The sequence below is a fragment of the Melospiza melodia genome, chromosome 6, assembly GCF_035770615.1.
Source record: "Melospiza melodia melodia isolate bMelMel2 chromosome 6, bMelMel2.pri, whole genome shotgun sequence".
Lineage (NCBI taxonomy): Eukaryota > Metazoa > Chordata > Aves > Passeriformes > Passerellidae > Melospiza > Melospiza melodia.
The window spans coordinates 55746625-55766377 of record NC_086199.1 but is presented as its reverse complement, the minus strand read 5'-3'; the positions used below and the strand labels follow the sequence as shown (position 1 = coordinate 55766377).

At 58.8% G+C, this 19753-nt stretch overlaps 4 protein-coding genes across 6 annotated transcripts; 1 reads left to right on the top strand and 3 right to left on the bottom strand.

The window, feature by feature from the left end:
• The first annotated feature begins 30 nt into the window (after nucleotides 1-30).
• PGGHG (protein-glucosylgalactosylhydroxylysine glucosidase) lies at nucleotides 31-9359 on the top strand. 3 transcript variants are annotated; one of them, XM_063158350.1, is made up of 13 exons: nucleotides 31-274; nucleotides 674-884; nucleotides 1484-1919; nucleotides 2073-2192; nucleotides 2579-2710; nucleotides 2987-3098; nucleotides 4032-4104; nucleotides 4539-4675; nucleotides 4909-5042; nucleotides 5204-5299; nucleotides 5389-5486; nucleotides 8364-8575; nucleotides 8662-9359. In XM_063158350.1, exons 1-13 carry the CDS (start codon nucleotides 31-33, stop codon nucleotides 8724-8726), a joined length of 2070 nt encoding a protein of 689 aa, XP_063014420.1. In that variant the 3' UTR covers nucleotides 8727-9359. The 3 variants fall into 3 exon arrangements, with proteins under 3 accessions (XP_063014420.1, XP_063014421.1, XP_063014423.1); XM_063158351.1 differs by lacking the exons at nucleotides 8364-8575; nucleotides 8662-9359 and adding an exon at nucleotides 5658-6529; XM_063158353.1 differs by lacking the exons at nucleotides 8364-8575; nucleotides 8662-9359 and adding an exon at nucleotides 5654-6529.
• Nucleotides 9360-10412: 1053 nt separating this feature from the next.
• LOC134419919 (interferon-induced transmembrane protein 5-like) lies at nucleotides 10413-11802 on the bottom strand. The gene is made up of 2 exons (XM_063159519.1): nucleotides 11641-11802; nucleotides 10413-10788 (listed from the first exon to the last, which is right to left on the bottom strand). Exons 1-2 carry the CDS (start codon nucleotides 11800-11802, stop codon nucleotides 10570-10572), a joined length of 381 nt encoding a protein of 126 aa, XP_063015589.1. The 3' UTR covers nucleotides 10413-10569.
• A 768-nt stretch (nucleotides 11803-12570) lies between these two features.
• On the bottom strand, nucleotides 12571-14279 carry LOC134419288 (dispanin subfamily A member 2b-like). The gene is made up of 2 exons (XM_063158349.1): nucleotides 14091-14279; nucleotides 12571-13425 (listed from the first exon to the last, which is right to left on the bottom strand). Exons 1-2 carry the CDS (start codon nucleotides 14277-14279, stop codon nucleotides 13267-13269), a joined length of 348 nt encoding a protein of 115 aa, XP_063014419.1. The 3' UTR covers nucleotides 12571-13266.
• Nucleotides 14280-16837: 2558 nt separating this feature from the next.
• LOC134419287 (dispanin subfamily A member 2b-like) lies at nucleotides 16838-18571 on the bottom strand. Its single transcript, XM_063158348.1, has 2 exons — nucleotides 17968-18571; nucleotides 16838-17328 (listed from the first exon to the last, which is right to left on the bottom strand). The coding sequence occupies exons 1-2, from the start codon at nucleotides 18172-18174 to the stop codon at nucleotides 17131-17133; spliced, it is 405 nt and encodes a 134-aa protein (XP_063014418.1). The 5' UTR covers nucleotides 18175-18571; the 3' UTR covers nucleotides 16838-17130.
• Between the last annotated feature and the right edge of the window lie 1182 nt (nucleotides 18572-19753).

The following is a 19753-nucleotide window of genomic DNA, read 5'->3' as shown; positions in this document are numbered from 1 at the left end:
ATCCCATCCCTGCGGCTCCGCAGGTGGGCGATGGCCGATGGCGAGGGCGACCCCGGCGTGTTCACGGCCACGGCCCTGCCCGGGGACCCGCGGCTGCTGCCCACGGTGACCAACGCCCTGCTGGGCACCCGCGTGTTCCGGGACATCCTGCACGCCGCCGGCGTGTACAGCGGCGCCGCGGGGGACACGCACCGCGCCGATGTCCCCAGCCCGCTGGGCCTGCGCATGGCAGCGCCCGGAGCCGCCCAGAGCTTCGCCCTCGACACCTGGACAGGTGAGCGGGGAGCCGGCACCTCCCCGGGGCTCTGCAGGGCTCCATTCTCTCTGCTGCTGCTGCCTCCTGTGCTCAGTCACACCTTCCTTCTCCCGTTCTCCTTTCGCCTCGGGGCGCTGCTCCTCTGGAACGAGCGGAAAATCCCCCTTTTGTGTCGGATAAGTGATTTTCAGGCTGTAGCTCTATCCCTGCTGGGGCCAGGCTCGGCACACGCTCTTTAATCATGTTTGATGGCACAGACCATCCCTCAGCAGCTTGGCCAGGCTCGCTGTCAGCGGTGTTGTCCAGTCCACAACTGGGTCTGATCTTGGGAAAAGCAATTCCTTGGCCAGTCGGAACCAATAGATAGAGCAGGATCCAAGTGTTTCCAAAGGCTGGTGGCTCTGGCTGTGCTTGCAGGGACCTTCAGCCACACCATTCAGTGCCCTGGCTACACGGCTACGCAGCAGCTGTACGCCCACCACTCCCTGGTGCACCTGATGGTCTCCAGTGTCACCATCTGGCGCTTGGATGGCTCCACACATCCCATCACCGTCCAGCTCCAGAGCCTGTTCGTGCCACAGAGCCAGGACCTGCACTTGAGCTCAGGCCCAGACTTCCAGGGAGCGCAGTGAGTGTGAGGATTGGGGTTCCTGCCCGGAGCTCACCTTCTGTGGGCTGTGGTGCAGTGCCCTGCTCTCCCCGGAGAATAAACTGCAGGTGTAAGGCTGGAGTGGGGCTGGAAGGGTGAGGGGTTTGGGACTGGAATGATGAGGGGTTTGGGACTGGAATTGTGGGATTGGAATGGTGAGGGGAACGGTGAGGCTAGAATGGTGAGGGGTGTGGGGCTGGGATGGTGAGGAGTGTGGGTCTGGAATGGTGAGGAGCGTGGGATTGGAATGGTGAGAGGTGTGGAGGCTTCTCACACCTGCTTCGTCCTGGTAAGTGTATTTAAAAGACCCTGAAATGAAGCATAGAAACATTTTTATTACTTGAAACTCCAGAATTATCCCTCACTCTGATGTGTGAGGGCGGTGAATGTGACAGGGGCTAGATGTGATTCCAAAGAAGTGAGGCTGGGGGAAACAGGAGATTTGTAGGATGTGACCTCTAGAACAGCTTTCCTGGTTCCAGAGGCCGTTTGTGATGGCTTCCCACTGCCAGAGGGCAGGGTTAGATGGGAGACACTGGGAAGAAACACCTTCCCCAATCGCTTCCCGTCTCCCACAGCTACATCTACGGGCAGACGCTGGTTCCGGAGGTGGAGGGGGGCCCCCGTCCCACCGTGCACATGCTGTGGACCCCCATCCCGCAGTGGCTGACGCTGGGCGGGGAGGAGCGGGAGCGCTGCTGGCAGTTCCTGACGGCGGTGGCCGGCAGCGAGGAGGAGGCGAAGCGCAGCTACAGCGCGGGGCTGTCGCTGGCGGCCGCGGGCTCCCTGCTCCGCTCCCACATCCACGCCTGGGCCGCGCTGCGCCGCGGCAGCTCCGTGGAGCTGGACGGGCCCCCGGCCCTGCGCCAGGCGCTCCACGGCTGCCTCTACTACCTGCTGAGCGCCCTCCCGCCCCTGGACAGCCCCGGAGTGCCCTTCCACGGCATCAGCCCCGGCGGCTTGTCCAACGGCACCCGCGGCGAGGACTACTGGGGACACGTCTTCTGGGACCAGGTGAAGGGGGCCGTGCTCACCTGGGGGCTTGGCACGGCGAGTGCGATGGAGGAGACTCCATCCTTCCATCGGGATGAGGGTGTGCTTGAGGGGTGGAGCTGGCGGGAGCATTCGGATGCCTCCCCCCAGCCAATCCCGCCGGCGGCCCCGCAGGACACCTGGATGTTCCCGAATATCCTGCTGCTGCATCCCGGGGCTGCCCGCGCCATCCTGCACTACCGCATCCGCACGCTGGAGGGCGCCAAGCGCAACGCGCGGGAGCAGGGCTACGAGGTGCGACGGGGACACCGGGCGGGGTGGCACCTGTCCCTGTCCCCAGGGGACACCGGGCGGGGGTGGCACCTGTCCCTGTCCCCAGGGGACACCGGGCGGGGGTGGCACCAACTCCTGTCCCCAGGGGACATCGGGCGGGGGTGGCACCTGTGCCTGTCCCCAGGGGACACCAGGCGGGGGTGGCACTTGTCCCTGTCCCCGGGGGACACCGGGTGGGGGTGGCACCAACTCCTGTCCCCAGGGGACATCGGGCGGGGGTGGCACCTGTCCCTGTCCCCAGGGGACACCAGGCGGGGGTGGCACCAGCCCCTGTCCCCAGGGCAGTCCCGGGCTGTTTCAGCGGGCGCAGCACGGGGCGATGTGCTCATTGATGCCTTCTCTGGCAGGGCGCGAAGTTCCCGTGGGAGAGCGCAGCCACGGGCCGGGAGGTGTGTCCTGAGCAGATCTACGGGGCGCAGGAAATCCACATCAGCGGGGATGTCCTGATGGCCTTCGAGCAGTATTACTGCACTACGCAGGTAAAGGGACGGTGCTCCACCTGATGGCCCGGTGGCAGGACACCTGGACACTGTCACTGTCCCTTCCCTGAGGAACTCTGCTCTCTCTGCTCCGCAGACTCCCTCCTGCAGCCCTGCCTGCACTGCCCTTGCTCCTGTGGGCGTCTCAGCACCCTGTTGGCTCAAACCAGGCCAGTCTTTCCTCCTGCTCCCTCCATCTCCTCAGAGCTCTTCTCCATCCTCCTGCTGGCTTTGGGTCTGGTGGATTCTCCCCCTTATTCCCCTGTCTTTCCCCAGGACCTGAAGCTGTTCCAGGAGGACGGGGGCTGGGAGCTGGTGGAAGCCGTGGCTCAGTACTGGTGCAGCAGGATGGTGTGGAGCGAGGAGGAGCAGCTCTACCACATCAGAGGTACCTCTGCCATGGCAATGGGGTGGAAAGCAGAGGTCTGGAGCCACCTGGTCTAGTGGAAGGTGTCCCTGCCCATGGAACTGGATGAGCTTTAAGACAACCCAAACCACCCCGGGGTTCCATGGCTTGGAGGTGCCCTCCAGGCTGCCCTGAGGATGAGGTGCCCGCATGCACCAGCCAGAGCTGCACCCCGGGTTGTTCCTGCTTCACCACTGTCACTGCATTCATTAAAGGGACAGGACTAAAATCAGTTTTAAGGACTAAAGACAATTTATTGTTTAAATAGACATCAGTCTCAGAGGCTGTGAGATTTTGAGACAGCAAGCAGTCAGCCATAGCTCAAGATAGTCAAAAGTTCTTTGTTACAAGACAATATATAACTTTACAAGACAATATATAACTTTACAAGATGATATATAACTCTCTTATCCAATGGACTGTCGCCACAGAGTATGTTTTGCTTTTCTAACCTGTCACCTTTGCTTACTGTTACTGCAGTGTGGATACTTTTAACCAACACGCTGTTATTTTAAGTACACACACACCTCTATTGTAACATCTAAACTCATAGCTTATTCTATACAATTACACTCTTACTTTATATACCCTTCACCATCTTATCAATAGTTTCTTACTTAAGGCTTATTCTTACTTATAACTATAGAAGCTTAAGTTGATTTTTCTGCTTAATGTCTGCATGCTTTATTTTTACATCAATCCAAGCTCCTTCCAAGGCTGCAAATTAAACCTTCCTGCATCTGTGGAAGTTTCCATCTTTCCATTTCCCACAGAGCACCGTGCGTGTTCCTCACTGAGCATCCCGCTGGGATCCATTTGGGCAGCAGGGTCCCCTTCCCCACTGTGTCCCCGAGGAGGGGCCCAGGGCAGCCCAGGGTGTGCTGGGGTGCCAGGTGTCCCCTGCTGTCCCCGCAGGTGTCATGCCCCCAGACGAGTACCACAGCCAGGTGGACAACTCTGCTTACACCAACGCCGTGGCCCGGCGCAGGTAATGCTTGGGATCCCACCTGGGAGCCTGGCCTGGCTCTCTGCTCTTCCCCCTGGCACTCTGCAGGGGTGGGAGCAGGGGGGTCCCAAGGGGATCCTTCCTCCCTCCCCTCACTCCCCTCTGCAGTCACAGGGAGAGTGGGAGCTCCCCCGGCTCCTCTGACCTGTTCGGTGCCCACGTGGGGCTGGGAGGGATCTCCATCCACAGCAGGGCTTCTCCCTGGGCATTCCTGGGGTGTCTGTGCTGTTGGCCAGCTGGGGACACCCACAGCCAGGGAAAGGAGCTCCCAGCTCCATGATAGGATCTGTTATCTCTGGCTCAATCCCTGCCCCTTGTTCTTTCACAGCAGCTTTCACTTGCAGCTCCTTCTGTCCCCTCTCTCCTCTCACCAGCACCCATCCCTGACATAAAACCTTGCTCCTCCTTCTCTCCAGCTTAAATTTTGCTGCTGTCTTGGCTCGGGACCTGCTGCTCCAGGCGCCAGAGGAGTGGGAGGACCGTGCCAGGAAAATCAAAGTGCCCTTTGATGAGGAGAGGAAATACCACCCTGAGTACGATGGCTACAGCCCAGGTGAGTGGGGAGGCAGGGGCAGCAGCCCATGGAGATGGCTCAGCCCACGGATCCCACTTTTAATCCTGGAAGGATCAGAATTCCATTGGGAATGGCAGAAGAAGAGTCCCTGCTGTTGCTGCAGTGCAACAAACTGGGCTAGGGGAGGCTTTCCTGCCTCACTGGATTGTTTCTCATTAGTGGGCTCAAAAACTCGGGAAATTTGGGAGGTGTCTGAGCAGCCCTGTCCCCAGGTGAGCCGGTGAAGCAGGCAGATGTGGTCCTGCTGGGGTTCCCACTGATGCACCCCATGAGTGCCGAGGTGCGGAGGAACGACCTGGAGATGTACGAGCCCGTCACGGACCCAGCCGGGCCAGCCATGACCTGGGTGAGGAGAGGGCAGAGCCCGGCCTGGCACTCTCCCCTGGGAGCGGGGGCTCCACCCAGGGCACAGTGCCGAGCTGGGATGTGCCCTGGAGCCGCTCTCTCTGGATGGAGGGGTGGGAGGTGGTGCTGCTACACTGCGCCGTCACCCTGCCCCTCCGGCAGAGCATGTTTGCCGTGGGCTGGCTGGAGCTGAAGGAGCCACAGAGAGCCTGGAGCCAGCTGGAAAAGTGCTTCAGCAACATCACAGAGCCTTTCAAGGTGAGTGGAGGAGCTGCAGGTCCCTCCTGCTCCCAGGCAGGTGGCATCCCAACCCAACTCCTGCATCACCTCTTTCTCCTGCTGGTCAGGTCTGGGTGGAGAACGCGGATGGGTCGGGAGCTGTGAACTTCCTGACAGGGATGGGTGGATTCCTGCAGGTCGTCCTCTTCGGCTTCACGGGGTTCAGGTGAGACCTGTTGTGTCGCTTTTAACTCCCAAGCAACCACTTGTCCCTTAAAATGTCCCTGTTTGGCTGGAGCTCTTACCTGTTCCCAAGTAAGAGCTCATGACAGGTCACATTTGGGAAGCAAAATTCCATTCCCTAAGCCTGTTCTCTTGTCTTGGTTTGGAAAGACAGGTGCCTGCCAAGGAAGGCAGAAAATGGAAAATGTAAAGCCTCTCCCTCCAAATTGCTATAAATTTTAAATTAAGGGGCTCTCAGGCAAAAAAATACACAAGCAGGAAATACAGTTCTTTAATAGGGACGAAAATAAAAGTATGAAACAACCAATGCAATAAACTAAAACAACACTGACAGAGTCAGAATACAACCTGACACCCTGTGGGTTGGTAGCAGTCTGTCTTGGTTTGGAAAGACAGGTGTCTGCTAAGGAAGGCAGGAGCCTCCCCTGAAATGCAGAATGTAAACCCTCCCCACCCCTCCGAATTGCTATAAATTTTAAATTAAGGGGCTCTCAGGCAAAAAATGTATGAGCAGGAAATAACAGTTCTTTAAGGGGGAAGAAAATAAAAAGACAAAACAAGCAATGCAATAAACTAAAACAACGCTGACAGAGTCAGAACCCAACTTGACACCCTGTGGGTCAGGGTGTTGGCAGCAGTCCCATTGGAATTGTGGCTGCAGCCCTCCTGCAGTGCCAGGGGTGGTTCTGCTGGAGCAGGGATCCTGTAGAAAGGTGTGCTCTTCCTCTGAAGAGCCAGTGGAAGCAGAGGCAGCTGCTGTTCCTCTGGGAAATCCAGTGGAGAAGCCGTGCTGGTGTTCCAGAATCTCCAGATTATATCTCCAGTAGGAATGCTTGTCTCTCCCCTCTGGGCTCACATCTCACAATGGGATGCTGTAGTTCTTATCAGCCATGCAGTGACATTCAATAGCTGTTATCAGCAGATGTCTCCTCGGAATAGTTATGGAGGAGATAAGGAAAACTGCCCACTTAACAGAAGATAGCTGCCATACAGGTGGCAAATAGAATAAATTTGTTTGACAATCCAGGACATCTCAGCTTCAGCAGCAGCATCCTCCTGTCTCCTTTGGATGTGGTGAGGAAACGCCTCCTGAAGCCTCCCTGGAGCCAAGTGCTGGGCAGGCATCGCCTCAGCTCTAAAATATCCCGGGAAAACATGGAGCTGTTCATGTAATTTCAGAGCCGTGGTGGTTTCCACCCCGGAGCCGCCGTCTCTTCAGCCTATTCCTGGTTTAATTGAGGCTGGATTGAGCCTTTTGATTCCCACTGAAAACTTCCAGCCCTAACCATGTATTTTCACTCCATGTGTGTGGCCAGAGCTGCTGGGAGTCCCTCCCCATTCCCTGGCAGAGCTGGGTGTGAGCTGCCCCATTCCCAGCTGGAAAAGCCACCCGTTCCCCATCCCCTGGTGGAGCTGGGTGTGAGCTCCCATATTCCCAGCTGGAAATCTGGGCTTTGGCCCAGCTGGGAGGTCTCCAGGTGCCCAGTGTGTGCTGGGTCAGGCCCCTGGTGGCACAGGCTCAAGCCACAGCCTTGTGGCTCTGGCCAAGTTCCAGAGGTGACGGTGACATTGTGCAACCACAGTCCTGCCTTTTCCTGCATAGGACACGGATCCTGTGCAGTGCTGGGGCTCCCCAGGCCCCCACACCTCCCCTGAGTCCCCTCCAGCCCTCTCAGCCTCTGGAGCTGCTGGTGGAGAGCTCTGGAGTGCAGGATTTGGGCCGGGGACAAGAGGGGCCCTTGTTTTTCCTCACCCAAAGCCAACGCCCACACAGGCAGCTTGGCCTGGGCTCAGGGCTGGGTTGGGATGTTTGTTCCATTGTTTCTGGGGAGGGAGCACTGCTGGGGATACAGAGCAGACAGGGTCAACCGATGAGGCAATTAAAAGATGGTTTATTTATTGCAAAATCAGTCTCATGGAAGGCTGAGACCGACATTCAGTGCCAGCACGTCAGAAGGCGTTTTAATTTTAGTTACAATGTCTTTTATATATTTCTTGTCATATATTTCTTATCATATCTTATATATTCCTTATTAACTACTAATACAAAACTCACTAGGATGTTCATAACCCAATTAATAATTTGCTATCATTGCTACCAATGACAGCAAACTGCTGGAAATCATTGCTACATTTTACGGGACTCTGATGCAATGTGCTTCTTTCTATCCAATCATACAACCCTCCAGACATTTATTGCTGGATCCTCTACTTTTCGCCAGCTTTATAACAAGTTCTACTGCTAGACTTTAAAATTTTCTACTACCTCACTTTAGATATTTATTCACTTCCATGAAGCATTTTTCTGCTTGCTTAAAACGCATTTCTGCTTCAACTACAAATCTTAATTCTTACTTTGTGTCTGTTTCTCTTTTCTTTTCTAAACCTTCAAGTCTCTTCTCCAAGGCCTTAGGTCAAGCACTGCATCCATCTCTGTCTCTGAGCCTTGGGAGCTCCCTGTGCCTGCATTTCCTGCTGAGCTCCCAGCCCTCCATCCCATGGGATTGGGAGCTGAGGTGGGCGTGTGAGGGTTCCCTGCTCTGAGAGCAGGAGGAGCAGGGCATTCCCCAAGCTCTGCCAGCACAGCTGCTGCTGGAGCCAAGAGCAGGGAATTGGGCTAAGTTTCTAAAATATGAAACCTGGAAAGCTCAGGCCCCAGCTGTGGAACGGGATGGGACGAAGGAATGTCTTGGGAATCACAGCCCCAGCAGCTCCTTGGATGCTCTGAGGACCCTCCCAGACCCCTCTGGTGTGCGTGAGGTGGTGATGTCTGGAGAGGTGGCTGCTCCCTGACCCTGACCCCGAGCTGGGCTCCTCTGTGGCTCCTGCTGTTCCCCCCTGACTGCTCCTGCCTTTCCAGGATCACAAGGTCTGCCCTCCTCTTCGATCCCGCCTTTCCCGACAGTGTCACCAAGCTGAAACTCTCCGGCATCTCCTACTTGGGCAACAGGCTGGAGGTCACCATCACCAGCGAGGAGATCAGGATGGCAGTGACTGAGGCCTCCTGGGACCCTCCAGCCTCTCCCCTGGAAGTTGTGCTGGAGTCGGGACAGCGCTTTCCCCTGTGGGAGGGTACGGCAGCACTGCCTGCATCTGCTCCCTGAAATAACCTGGGGAGAAACCATCCCCATCCCTCACACAAAGCTCTTCTGTCGCAGGGCAGAGTGTCTCCTTCCCCACAGCGCCTGGATGGATCCAGAGGTCGCCCAGCAGCACCCCCTGAGCCCTGCCTGATCCGGGAGCTGCCCTCTGGAGCAGCGGATCCGGCATGTTGGTGCAGGGGGAAGGTAACAGGGGGTGGAAAGGGGGTGCCAGGCTGTGCCAGGAGCCCTTTGCCCCCCCAGGGCTGCCCTTGTGTGCCACCTGCCCTTGTGTGCCACCTGCCCTTGTGGCCCCAGGGACTCAGGGGCTGGAGCTGTCACCATGGCTGGAGCTGTCACCACGTCTGAACCCCCACTCCCCTCCACACACCTCTTACTCAGCACAGGAGAGGAAACCAAGCCTGAAAATGTCCCTTTCAAAGGTGTTTGCTGAACACCCAGGAGCTGTTTTTGCTCTCAGCATGTTTGTGTTCGTAACGAAGCCCATTCCTGACTCCAGGATCCTGACTCCAGCTCCTCCAGCTGCTCCTTGCCTTCCCCATGTGTTGCTCCCTGGGCTGAAAGGGCTGTGGAGGCTCAGCCAGTGCTGTTGCACCAGATGAACGATGTTTTGGCTCTAAGTACTACTCCAAAATATGCAGCAGAAAGCCTTTTAACCTCGTGTGGGCAGCACACAGCTGCACTCCTGTTATTTGGTGTGTAACATCCCTCACATGCTTTTAAACCCTTATCTACACTATACCCTCTCTTTTCAAGCGCTTCTGGAGTTAAATTCTTTCTCACTTGGCGTCTTGAAGGGCTGCAGGAAGCCTGGACACCAGAGATCTGCAGCGTTATCCTGTCCGAGGGTGGCAAGGGCAGCCTGAGCAGAGAGCTGCTGTGGCTTTGCTCTGGCACACGGTGTTTGGTGTCCCAGGAATCCCGAGGAATTCCCGTGCCTGCCCAGGGCGGGCTCGGTGCTCCCAGCCCCTGGCTCTGGGCTGCACATCCTCCTCCTCTCTCCATCCTCCGTGTCCCGTCCTGGGTGGGATTCAGGGAATGCCGGGGGCGTTCCCAGCCCCGAGGGCTCTGTCCCGGCCAGGCCAACCCCAGGAATCTCGGCCCGGTTTATAAAAAGCCCCGCGGCTGCTCCGTGCCCCGAGGCATCTGGGAATGCTCAGGGCTGGAGCAGGGACGTTCCCGCTGCCCTGTAATTACTCGGGTCCTGCTCCAGCCTCATCAGAGCCGCCAGCCCCTAATTAGAGCCAGCCCCTAATTAGCGGCAGCTCTTGGCACGAAGAAGGGACCGTGCTGTCCCCAGCCCTGTGCACTGCACCGGGGTTGGGATTTGGATGGGGCTGGGATGCAGCCCCGCTGGAGCCAGGGCTAGTCGGCACTAAAGGGGGTTCAGCCTCAAAAAAGGGGTTCCTTATCCCAAAATGAGCTGTCTCCAGCCCAGGCACGGAGAGCAGGGAGCACTGGGGGTGCTTCCCGACTCCCCCCTGTCCTGGCTGGGGGTGTCAGCGTTGCTGCAATGGGTTTGCAGGTCTCAGCTCCGTTTGGGGTGGGGAGGGGACACCCATTTGGGAAGGGGACACCCCTTTGCTCCACCCGTTTGCTTCATCCTGCCCCCACGAGGCCCAGGAGCATCTCTGCTTCCTCCCCTCCTCAGTCCTGGGGCCAAAGGTGGCCCTACAGGCTGTGGGAACAATGGTGTCGCCTGGCTGCCAGGAGCCCCATCAGAGCCAAAAATCCCAATTTATGTTTTCCCTTTGGCACCCCCCTGCCCCTTCCCACAGGCAGAAACTCGCGCTGTGTGAAGCGTTTAATGATTTAAATAGCAACAACAGAAACTGGGGCTCCACACGGGATAACAGGAGGTAAAAAATCCCACAGGATAAACAAAAATAACGGGGTTTGTGGGGTGGGGGGTGGCAGACAGGGGTGGTGGCCTTTTGGGAGCAGAGGAGGTGCCACCACCCGGGGTCACTGGTCCTCGTCGTCGCTGCCGCTGAGCTGGTAGGTGAAGAAGCCCACGGAGTCCTGGGCCAGCTTGGAGAGGTGGATGACGCCGGTGACAATGAGGGCCCCGAGCAGCAGGGGCAGCACCACGCTGCCCGCCGTGGCCAGCGCGTTGTAGCACCGCGCCTTGGAGCTGAAGTGACGAGCGGCTTCCACGTCCCCGGACACCTTCCTGTCCCGAGCCTGCAGCAGCCGAGGAGAGAGCCTTCCCTCAGCCCCTTCCCTCAGCCCCTTCCTTCAGCCCCTTTGGAGAGATCCTTCCCACAGCCCCTTCCCTCAGCCCTTTCCAAAGCCCCCTTCCCACAGCCCCTTCCTTCATCCCTTCCCTCATCCCCTTCCCAATTCCCCTTCCCACAGCCCTCTCTTGCAGCTCTTTCCCTGAGCCCTTCCTGCACCCCCCTTCCTGCAGCCCCATCCTGCTCTAGGGCTTTGTTCCCCTTGCCACCCACAATCCATCCATCCATCCATCCATCCATCCATCCATCCATCCATCCATCCATCCATCCATCCATCCATCCATCCATCCATCCATCCATCCATCCATCCATCCATCCCAGGCTGCCCTCCAGCCCTGCATCCTTTCCCACTTGTTTTTTTCCTCCCTGCTACCTCCAGAGCCTCTCTGACCCCAGTCCCTGCTTGTTCCCATTTTTTCTATCCTAGTCTAGTCCAGCTGGAGCTGGGATTTTCCCTTCTGCTACCTCCAGAGCCGCTCTGACTCCAGTCCCTGCTTGTTCCCATTTCTCCACAGCTGGAGCTGCTCCTGCCGGGGGGTGCTGATGAAATCACAGCCCCCATGGCATTTTTTAGGATCACACAGCTGCTCCTCGGGCGCTGGGCAGGGGGCTGTGGTTATTCCAGCCTCCGGAATCAGTGGCAGGAAGAGCAGGGAGGATTCACCAGCGGCAGGTGCCACCGCCTGTGGAGAGCTGGGATCTGCCCGCCCCAGCCCCTCCGGGAGTTTTCCCGAGCGCTCATTGCCTCCTCGGGCATCCCTCCCGTCCCTCCCGAGCCCCGAGCGCTCCGGGGCCGTACCTTGACGGCGAAGGCGAGCGCCACGAAGCCCAGGCAGCAGAAGTTCATGTAGAGGGTGTTGAAGATGGCCCAGAGCAGGTGGTCGCGGGGCGCCTGGGGGGCGGCGGGGGGCGATCCCCGCTTGGGGCGCGGCCGCTCCTCCCGCGGGTACGAGGTGTCCATGGTGGGCACGGAGAGGGACCCCGCGGCTCCGGCGGCCCGCGCCCCTTTTATATCCCTGCTCCGCTAAATATAAACCCGGGAAATTACAGCCCTGAGGGATGCGGTTGTCCCGCTGGGATGGCGAGCCCAGCCTTCCTCCCGGGATGAGGAGCGCTGCGGGGCGGAGCCCGGCAGCTGCGCTCCTCCAAACCCCGCTCCGGGTGAGCTGGGCAGGGCTGACCCCCCTCGGCAGCACCTTTGGGGCTGCGGGATGGATGGAATGGGAAGTTCGTGTGGGAAAGGGGAAGAGCAGCACCCATGGGGATCCCCGGCACCCGGGCTGCGGGGTGCAGCCAGAACACGCGGAGGGGCTTTGATTTCATTTTCCTGCCATCTCCAACGTGGAAAACGCTTTTACTCTCTTGTGAAAATTTTAGAAGTTTAATAAAGGATAGTAGGAGATAAGGAACAAAGATTATGGCTGGGTGTGCCTTGGTGCTCAGTTAAGAGCACACCGTTATCTCCGGAGACACTTCTTAAACACGTTTTTTCTAATATCAGCCCATTGTATATTTATAGACTCTTACGTATAGTAAACTTTTTTCTTAAACTAGTTTGCATATTTTAAGGATTGTTTACTATGACTCTTTTTTGGTTTTACTTTTTTAGAGTATGTGTAATTTTTTGGTCGTGGTTTTAGGGGTTTTTTATTATTATTTTTAGTTTTGGTTTGGCCCACACTGTCTCTAGATGGCGAGGGTTGATACTTGGTATATCTGTAAGCAGGAGTCTTTTTTTATTTGTTTATTGGATGTTATCTCATCTAAGTAGGCATTTTAACACAAGCATGCTTATCTTAGCTGTTTTACCAAAATGCCCAAGCTTAATTAACAGCAGAAATAAAAACTATATATTTATAACAGAGTTATACACTACACGTATAAAATGTGTGGTGTATAACTTTGTTATAACGCTACACATATAAAATCTATTTTAATGTTTGTGAAAAGCCAATATTATAATATGTATCTATAACATCCCAGATGGGATTTGGGCTGGAAGCGCCCTGCTCCGCGGCGGGATGGAGGCAGGGATGGGAGCAGGAGGAGGAGGAGGAGGAGGAGGAGGAGGACGCCGCAAGGATGCCCGAGGACTCTCTCTCCGCGATGTCCCGCGGTGGAGGAGGTGACAGCGAGGGGAAGAACCCCATCGGTGGCAGCGGTGACCCACAGGTGTGTCACAGGTGCAGTGACCCGCAGGTGTGTCACAGGTGCCAGGGAGCGTGTGAGCGCAGCCAAGCGGGGGAGTGGGGGGCTGTCCCCTGTCCCCCACGCCCCAGCCTGGCCGCCCCGTCCCGTCCCGTCCCGCGGCCGTGCGGGGACAGCGGGGACAGCGGGGTCACTCCCTGCGCCCCCGCGCCCCGGGCGGGCACATTTTGGAGGCAGGAGGAGGGGGCAGCACCCCGCGGGTGGGGCCGGGCGCCGGTCAGGTGTGCCTGAATCGGGACATGAAGGTGGCGGCGATGACGATGAAGATGAGCCAGACGAGGGCCACCGCCACGGAGCAGACGATGTTGGCCACCCTGGCGCGGTGGCTGTGGCGCCGCGCACCCTCCAGGTCCCCCGCCTGCTTGCAGTCACGGGCCTGGGGGGCAAGCGGGGGGCTCGGGGTGTGTGGGGCACAGACTGGGGGGCCAAACCCCCGGGGTGGCTGCGAGGCTGTGCTGGGACCCTGGGGACGCGGGTGTCACCCGGGGCACAGGGCCAGCGGGGGCTGGGGGGACACGGCTTTGGGGGTCCCAGAGTGTGCACACGGCTTTGGGAGTCCCGGGGTAGGCACAGGGTGGCTTTGGGGGTCCCAGGGTGGGCACAGTGCGGCTTTGGGGGCCCTGGGGTGCGCACACGGCTTTGGGGGTCCCAGGGTGGGCAGGGGGATTTGGGGGTCCCGGGATGGGGACACGGCTTTGGGGGTCCCGGGGGGGGCTGGCATCGGGGATGGGAGACCAGACTGGGGGTCCGGGATGGGAGAGGGGATCAGGTGATGGGAGAGGGGTTTGGAGGGCGGTGGGCAGGGGGAGAGGAGCGGGGGTGTCAGGGAGGGCCGGGGGATCCCCGGGTGAGGGGAAGGTCCGGGTGGGGCTGGGTCGGGGCTCCGGAGGTGGGGATGGAGCCGGGACACGCCGGGGTTCCCGTGCCGAGCTCGGGGAGCCCCGGGAGGGTCTGGCTGGGGTCGGTCTGGGTGGGGGTCCCGGGGCCGATCAGGGCTCGATCCGGGGCGGGTCTGGCGGGGGTCCCCGGCCCCTCCCTCACCTTGACGGAGCAGACGAGCGCGGGGAAGCCGCAGCAGCCCAGCCCGCCCAGGGCGCACCACAGCAGCACATTGAACACCGACCAGAGCACGTAGTCCCGGGGCTGCGGCTCGGAGCGGGGCCCGGGGGCGGCCGCCCCCCAGCCGGAGGACTGCAGCGGGATGGACACGTCCGCCTGCCGGGGCTCCATGGCCGGGAATGAGCGCCGGGAACGGGAGCGGAGCTCGCTCAGGGCGGGGGACCGGCCCCGCACCGCCCCGCCGGGGGAGGGGGGGCACGGCCCGCTGGGACCCCCAGCCCACGCAGGCTGGGGGTGCAGGGCAGCCCTGGGGACCCTGGGGGGCTTAAAGGGGTTTGGGAGAGCCCTGAGGACTCCGAGGGGACTGGAGTGGATGTTTGAAATGATAAAAAATTTAATTTTTTTAATGCAACATTAATCAGGATTTTGTTCGCCTATGCCAAAGGGGAGGGGAAATCAAGTTTTTCTTCCAAAGATTCTGTTCATCGGGAGAGGGCCGTGATCTGAACAGGCACAGATTGGGAGTTGCCAGAAGAGCATTAGAGAACATTAGCGAATACTAGGGACCATTAGCGACCATTAACCAACATCGCCTCCCTGTCTGGGAAATGAATCCTTGAGAGAACCGAAAAATGGGGTTCGAAGGTGAAGGGATCAAGAACTGATAGGAGATCTAATACTAAGAATTGTAATTCTTAAGTGTAACTGCAATTCCTAAGTGTAATTTAAGACGTCTGAACGGGAGTTTCTTTGGCTTTTTGTCCGTGTAGACATGGGAAACACCATAGTAAGGAACTATGCGTGGATGGGAATGTTTTCCATGGCATGTCCTGGCCAGGACAAAGCAATGCCTCATTCTCTGTCACTACAAGCGTCGTGCTGGAGGGTTTTTGTTCCCCTCCCGAGTTTGGGTGGCAGGTGGGCTGCGGGAGCTGTCCATGGCAGCCTGGGGTGGTCGCAGGAGGGAGGGAGGGAGCCTTTGCCTGTGGCTGTTTTGGGATGTGAAAGGGTCAATTTTCTCCGTGTCAACTTGTGTGGGGTTGCCCTTTAGATTTGTGCCGGAAGCTGCTGATAAAAACAGGGAGAAGGAGGAAATTGGGATCTCGGAGCAGCGGCCTTTGCTGGCCTGAGTTCCCATTGGCTGCACTGGTTTTGCCAGGCCGAGCCTGGGGCCGGGCAGGCAGCGGATTCCTTTTGCAGCAAGGAGCCCGTGTTTTCCGGGAAAAAAGCAGAGCAGAAAATGATTCACCGGAGGCTCCGTGCCAGCGATCCTGCAACAAATATCCGCTGTGTTTGTGAGTGGGATTTCTGACATCTTACGAGTGGCGTCTTGGCAGGAGCCCCATGTTCGTGGGGAGAGGCAAAATCGCGCTTTTGTTCCCCTCCGTGCGGGGCCCCAGCCCCGGGACCGGGCCCTGCCGAGGGCCAGGGGTGCCCAGGGGAAGGGGGAGCCCGGCCAGCTGCAGGGCCGGGGCTCTGCCACATGGGCTGGGCCAGGGCTGCCCACGTTCCCTCCGGGGCCACTCCGGGGCCGGGCAGGCAGGGACACGGGCTGGGCAGGGAGGGACACGTGTGGCACCCTCGAAGTGTGAGGATCCAGCCAGGGACAGGGACAGGGACTCCTGGTGCTTGGTGCGGCTCCCTCTGGCCGCAGCTCGCTCCCCTGTGGGATGAGGAGGGAATCCGGAGCACAAAGGGAGGGAGCTGCGGGCTGGGATGAGCTGATAGCGAAAGCGAAGGCTGCGCATGGCAGCCGGGCGGGACACGGAATTCATGCCCTGCATCCTGCTGCGGGCACATGGGCGGCTGTACCCAGGCAAACGGGGCTCCAGGCATGTGGGATGGGGGCTGTGAGCATCGCACAGCTCCCCTGGCTGCAGGGGGAGATGGGCAATCCAGCCCTGGTAGGGTGATTGGGGATGGAGCAGCAGAACCCACCGGCCCTTCCCTCTGGGAGCCTCTCCAGCCCTGCTCAGTCCCATTCCAGCTCATCCTGCTCAAGCCCTTTGCACCTCCTGCCCCCCCAAAGCCAGCTTGCCCTCAGCTCTGCTTGCTGCCAGCCCCTCCTGAGGGCCGGTGAGGATGGGAATGCTCCTGGTGACACCCAGCAGGGATCAGCTCCCACCCTCACCCGCGTGTGACCCTTCCAAGAGCTTCACTGCCCGTGCAGATGCAGCATCCAGGTTCAGGGTGCCTGGGGTGTCCCCTGAGCAGTGTCTCCGTGATGGGGGACACTTTTCACCTCCCTCAGGTGTCACTGACACATTTTATGGAAATCCTTTCGCTAGGATTTTTCTCCTGAGAAGCCTCAGAAAAGAAATGTAAACAATAATTATCTGCTGCTGCGAAATGTGGCAGGTACATCTTTGATTGGTCTCACACGAACTGTTTCTACTTGATGACCAATCACAGGTCCAGCTGTGTTGTGTCTCTGGTCAGTCACAAGATTTTATCATTCCTTTCCTTGATAGCCTTCTGATGTCTCCTTTCTCTTTCTTTAGTATAGCTTTAGTATATAATTTAAAAAATATATAATACATATAATAAAATAATAAATCAGCCTTCTGAAACATGGAGTCAAGATTCTCATCTCTCCCCTGCTCCTGGGGACCCTCAAACACCTCCTCCCCCAGGCCCATCCCACGGGCTGACCCTGTTTCTCATCCTGCCAAGCTGCTGCAGAACAAACCCCAAACCACATCCTCAATGATACGAAACCGAGACACGGCAAAAGTAAAAGAAACTTTTATTTCAGGGAGCGGGGTTTCTCTGAACCAGGCGCTTCTCCCCAGAATTGTTTTGAGGCAGCTGGGGCTCCAAGCAGGCCGTGGCAGGGCTGGGGTGCTCAGCTGCTCTCGGGGGCACCGTGTCCATCCCCAGGCAGCTCCAGCCACCACGAAAGCTCCGAGTGGGGAGGGACAGGGACAGGAGAGCAGCGGGCTCCGGGCGAGGCAGGATTGTCGTGGACTGTGGCTCCAGCCCCGGGAGGGAAGCACAGCCCGAGGGCAAGGAGGGCAGGCACTTAAGTGCTGCCGTACCCGTACGGGTGGTACGGGGGGTGGCGGGCGCTGAAGACCCCGGCTAAGGCCAGGGAGACGAAGACAATGACGAGGATGACGATGACGATGTTGATCACCAGGGCCGTGATGTTCAGGTACTTGGCCGTGGAGCCGTAGCTCAGGGCCCCGCTGTAGTCACCCAGCACTTTGCGGTCCCTGGACTGGGGACAGGCAGAGGCAGAGTCAGGGGAGTGGGGTGGGGGGGTCCCGGGGGGCTCAGGGCTGTGGGAGAGGTGCTGGAGGCGCCAGACCGGGCTGAACCCCCCCAAAACACCGGGGATACCCTGAGGTGCCCACTGCCCTCCCTGCCCCAAAACCCTGCAGAACTCGTAGCCGGGACTCCCTGGGGTCAGTGCTCCGTAAAGAGGGGACTCTGTGGGATCAGTGCTCCATGAAGGGGGGACTCTGTGGAGTCAGGGCTTCATAAAGAGGGGAGTCCCTGGGATCAGTGCTCCATAAAGAGGGGACTCCCTGAGGTCACTGCTCCGTAAAGAGGGGACTCTGTGGGGTCAGGGCTCCATGAAGAGGGGACGCTGTGGGGTCAGTGCTCCATGAAGAGGGCACTCTGTGGGGTACCCTGGGACACCCTCTGGTCTGGGGTTTGTGGGGTCCATGGGTCACCCTGGGACCGGGAGCTCTGTGGGGTCCACGGGGGCTCAGTGGGGTCCATGGGGCATCCCGGGCTGGGGGCTCGGTGGGTGTCCCTGAGGTCCAGGGCTCGGTGGGTGTCCCTGATGTCCGGGACTCCGTGGGTGTCCCCGGGGCCGCCCCCACCCGCGGTGTCCCCCCGGGCTCCTCACCTTGACGGAGAAGACGAAGGCCAGGAGGCCGAGGCAGCAGAAGTTGCCGTACAGGGTGGTGAACAGGGACCACACCAGGTGGTCCCGCGGCGGCGGCTGCTGCTGCTGCTGCTGCGTCTCCTCCACCACCACCGTGGTGCTGCGGGGCATCTCCTCCATGCTCACTTCGGTCGGCAGCACCTCGTAGGGCGGAAGCGGCGACTGCATGCCTGGGGCTGGGGGACAGCTGTGGTGGCACCTGCGAACGCGTGCGGCTCCGGGAGGTGGAGGCGCCGCGGGGCGGGCGCAGAGCCGCGGTTTCGTTTCCTCGAGATTTGGGACGGAGCGGGAACAGACCGCCCCTCCGGACGCCCCTGTGAGGCACGGGAGCCTCCTCCTCGGCGCCGGGGAAACCCCGGGCCCCTTTCCTCGTTCATTGCTTAATCCTCTTTTTTACTCATTTCCCCGCTTCTTTTGTTGCCCCTTTATTGCCAGCTTCCTTCCTTAGCTCCACCTTTACCTGTTCTTTGCCCGCTTTTTGCTTCACCGTTTTCTTTCCCTTTTCTTTCTTTACCCCCTTGTTTCCCCTCCCTTTCCTTGTCACCTTTTTCACCTTTTTTGCCCCCTGTCCTCCCTTCATCCTTTATTCCATTCTTTCCTTTTCTTTTTTTTTTTTTGCCACCTGTGTTGTCCTTTTCTTCCCTTTCCCCCTGTTTTGTCCCTTCTTTGCCTGCTTATTTCCTTACCCTGTTCTTTCCTCCCCCTTTCTTTTTTTCCTCAGTTTTCCGCCTTTCTTTGCCCCCTTCATTTCCCCTTTTTTTGCCCCTAGCTCCTTCATTATCCTCTTTTTCTTTCCTCTTCTTTCCCACTCTTTCTCTGTCCCTAATCCCTGTGAAATCCCCAAATCCTGCAGAGCCCCAAGCCCACCTCCATCTCCCACAAACACAGGGTTGAAGCCAGGGGGTGCCACTTTTTGGGGATGCCATTTGGGATCCCTGGAAAGCTCGGGCTGCCCTTAAAGGAATGCCCCTCTCAGGCTTCGGGGTGTGCTTGGACCGTGTTAATGCACCGGAATCCGCACGATCCGCTGTCCTGGAACCTTTTCCTGGCAACTCTGGGAGTGTTACTGATTAAATAAACCGAACGAGCATGGCCCCGCCCTGGAAATTGGGATTTGGTTTCTGGGAATCTCAGCCCAGGGCATTGGTGCCCTCTAGTTTCCCCCGCCGTGAGTGTGTTTCTTCCTTTAATGACGAATTTCTCCCGTGGTTTCACCCCTACCCTGAGCCGCAGCAGGGTGGGGACTCTGCCTCAACCTGTGGGATGGCGGAGGAGGGAAAAGTCCCGTTATTTTCCAGCCCTGAGCTGCAGGGGGAAGAACCGGCCGGCAGATCGGGGCACCGAGTTGTGGTCGGGATGAGCAGAGGGCACAGAGCCGTGACCCGGGAGATCCGGCTGGGGCGATCCTGGGGATCCAACTCCCATGGGACTCGCAGCGAGTGGAAGTCGGGGGGTCGCACCCCCCATGGGACCCCCGCACCCAGCGGGGGGATGCTCCCAGGGATGTCCGCACTCATCTTGCCGGGACGATCCCGGAATCCCACCCCTGATCCCGGGATGCCCGCACTCATCGGCCCGGGACTATCCCGGGATCCTGCCCCTGATCCCGGGATGATCCCGGTGCGGTCCGTGCCTGCGGGTAGCGCCCCCCCGCGGACCGGCCCGGGCGCTGCAGCCCCCGCCTCTGACGGCCGGGAACGTACCATCCACGCCGCCGGGGGGGAGCGGTCGGGGGGTGACCCGGCCG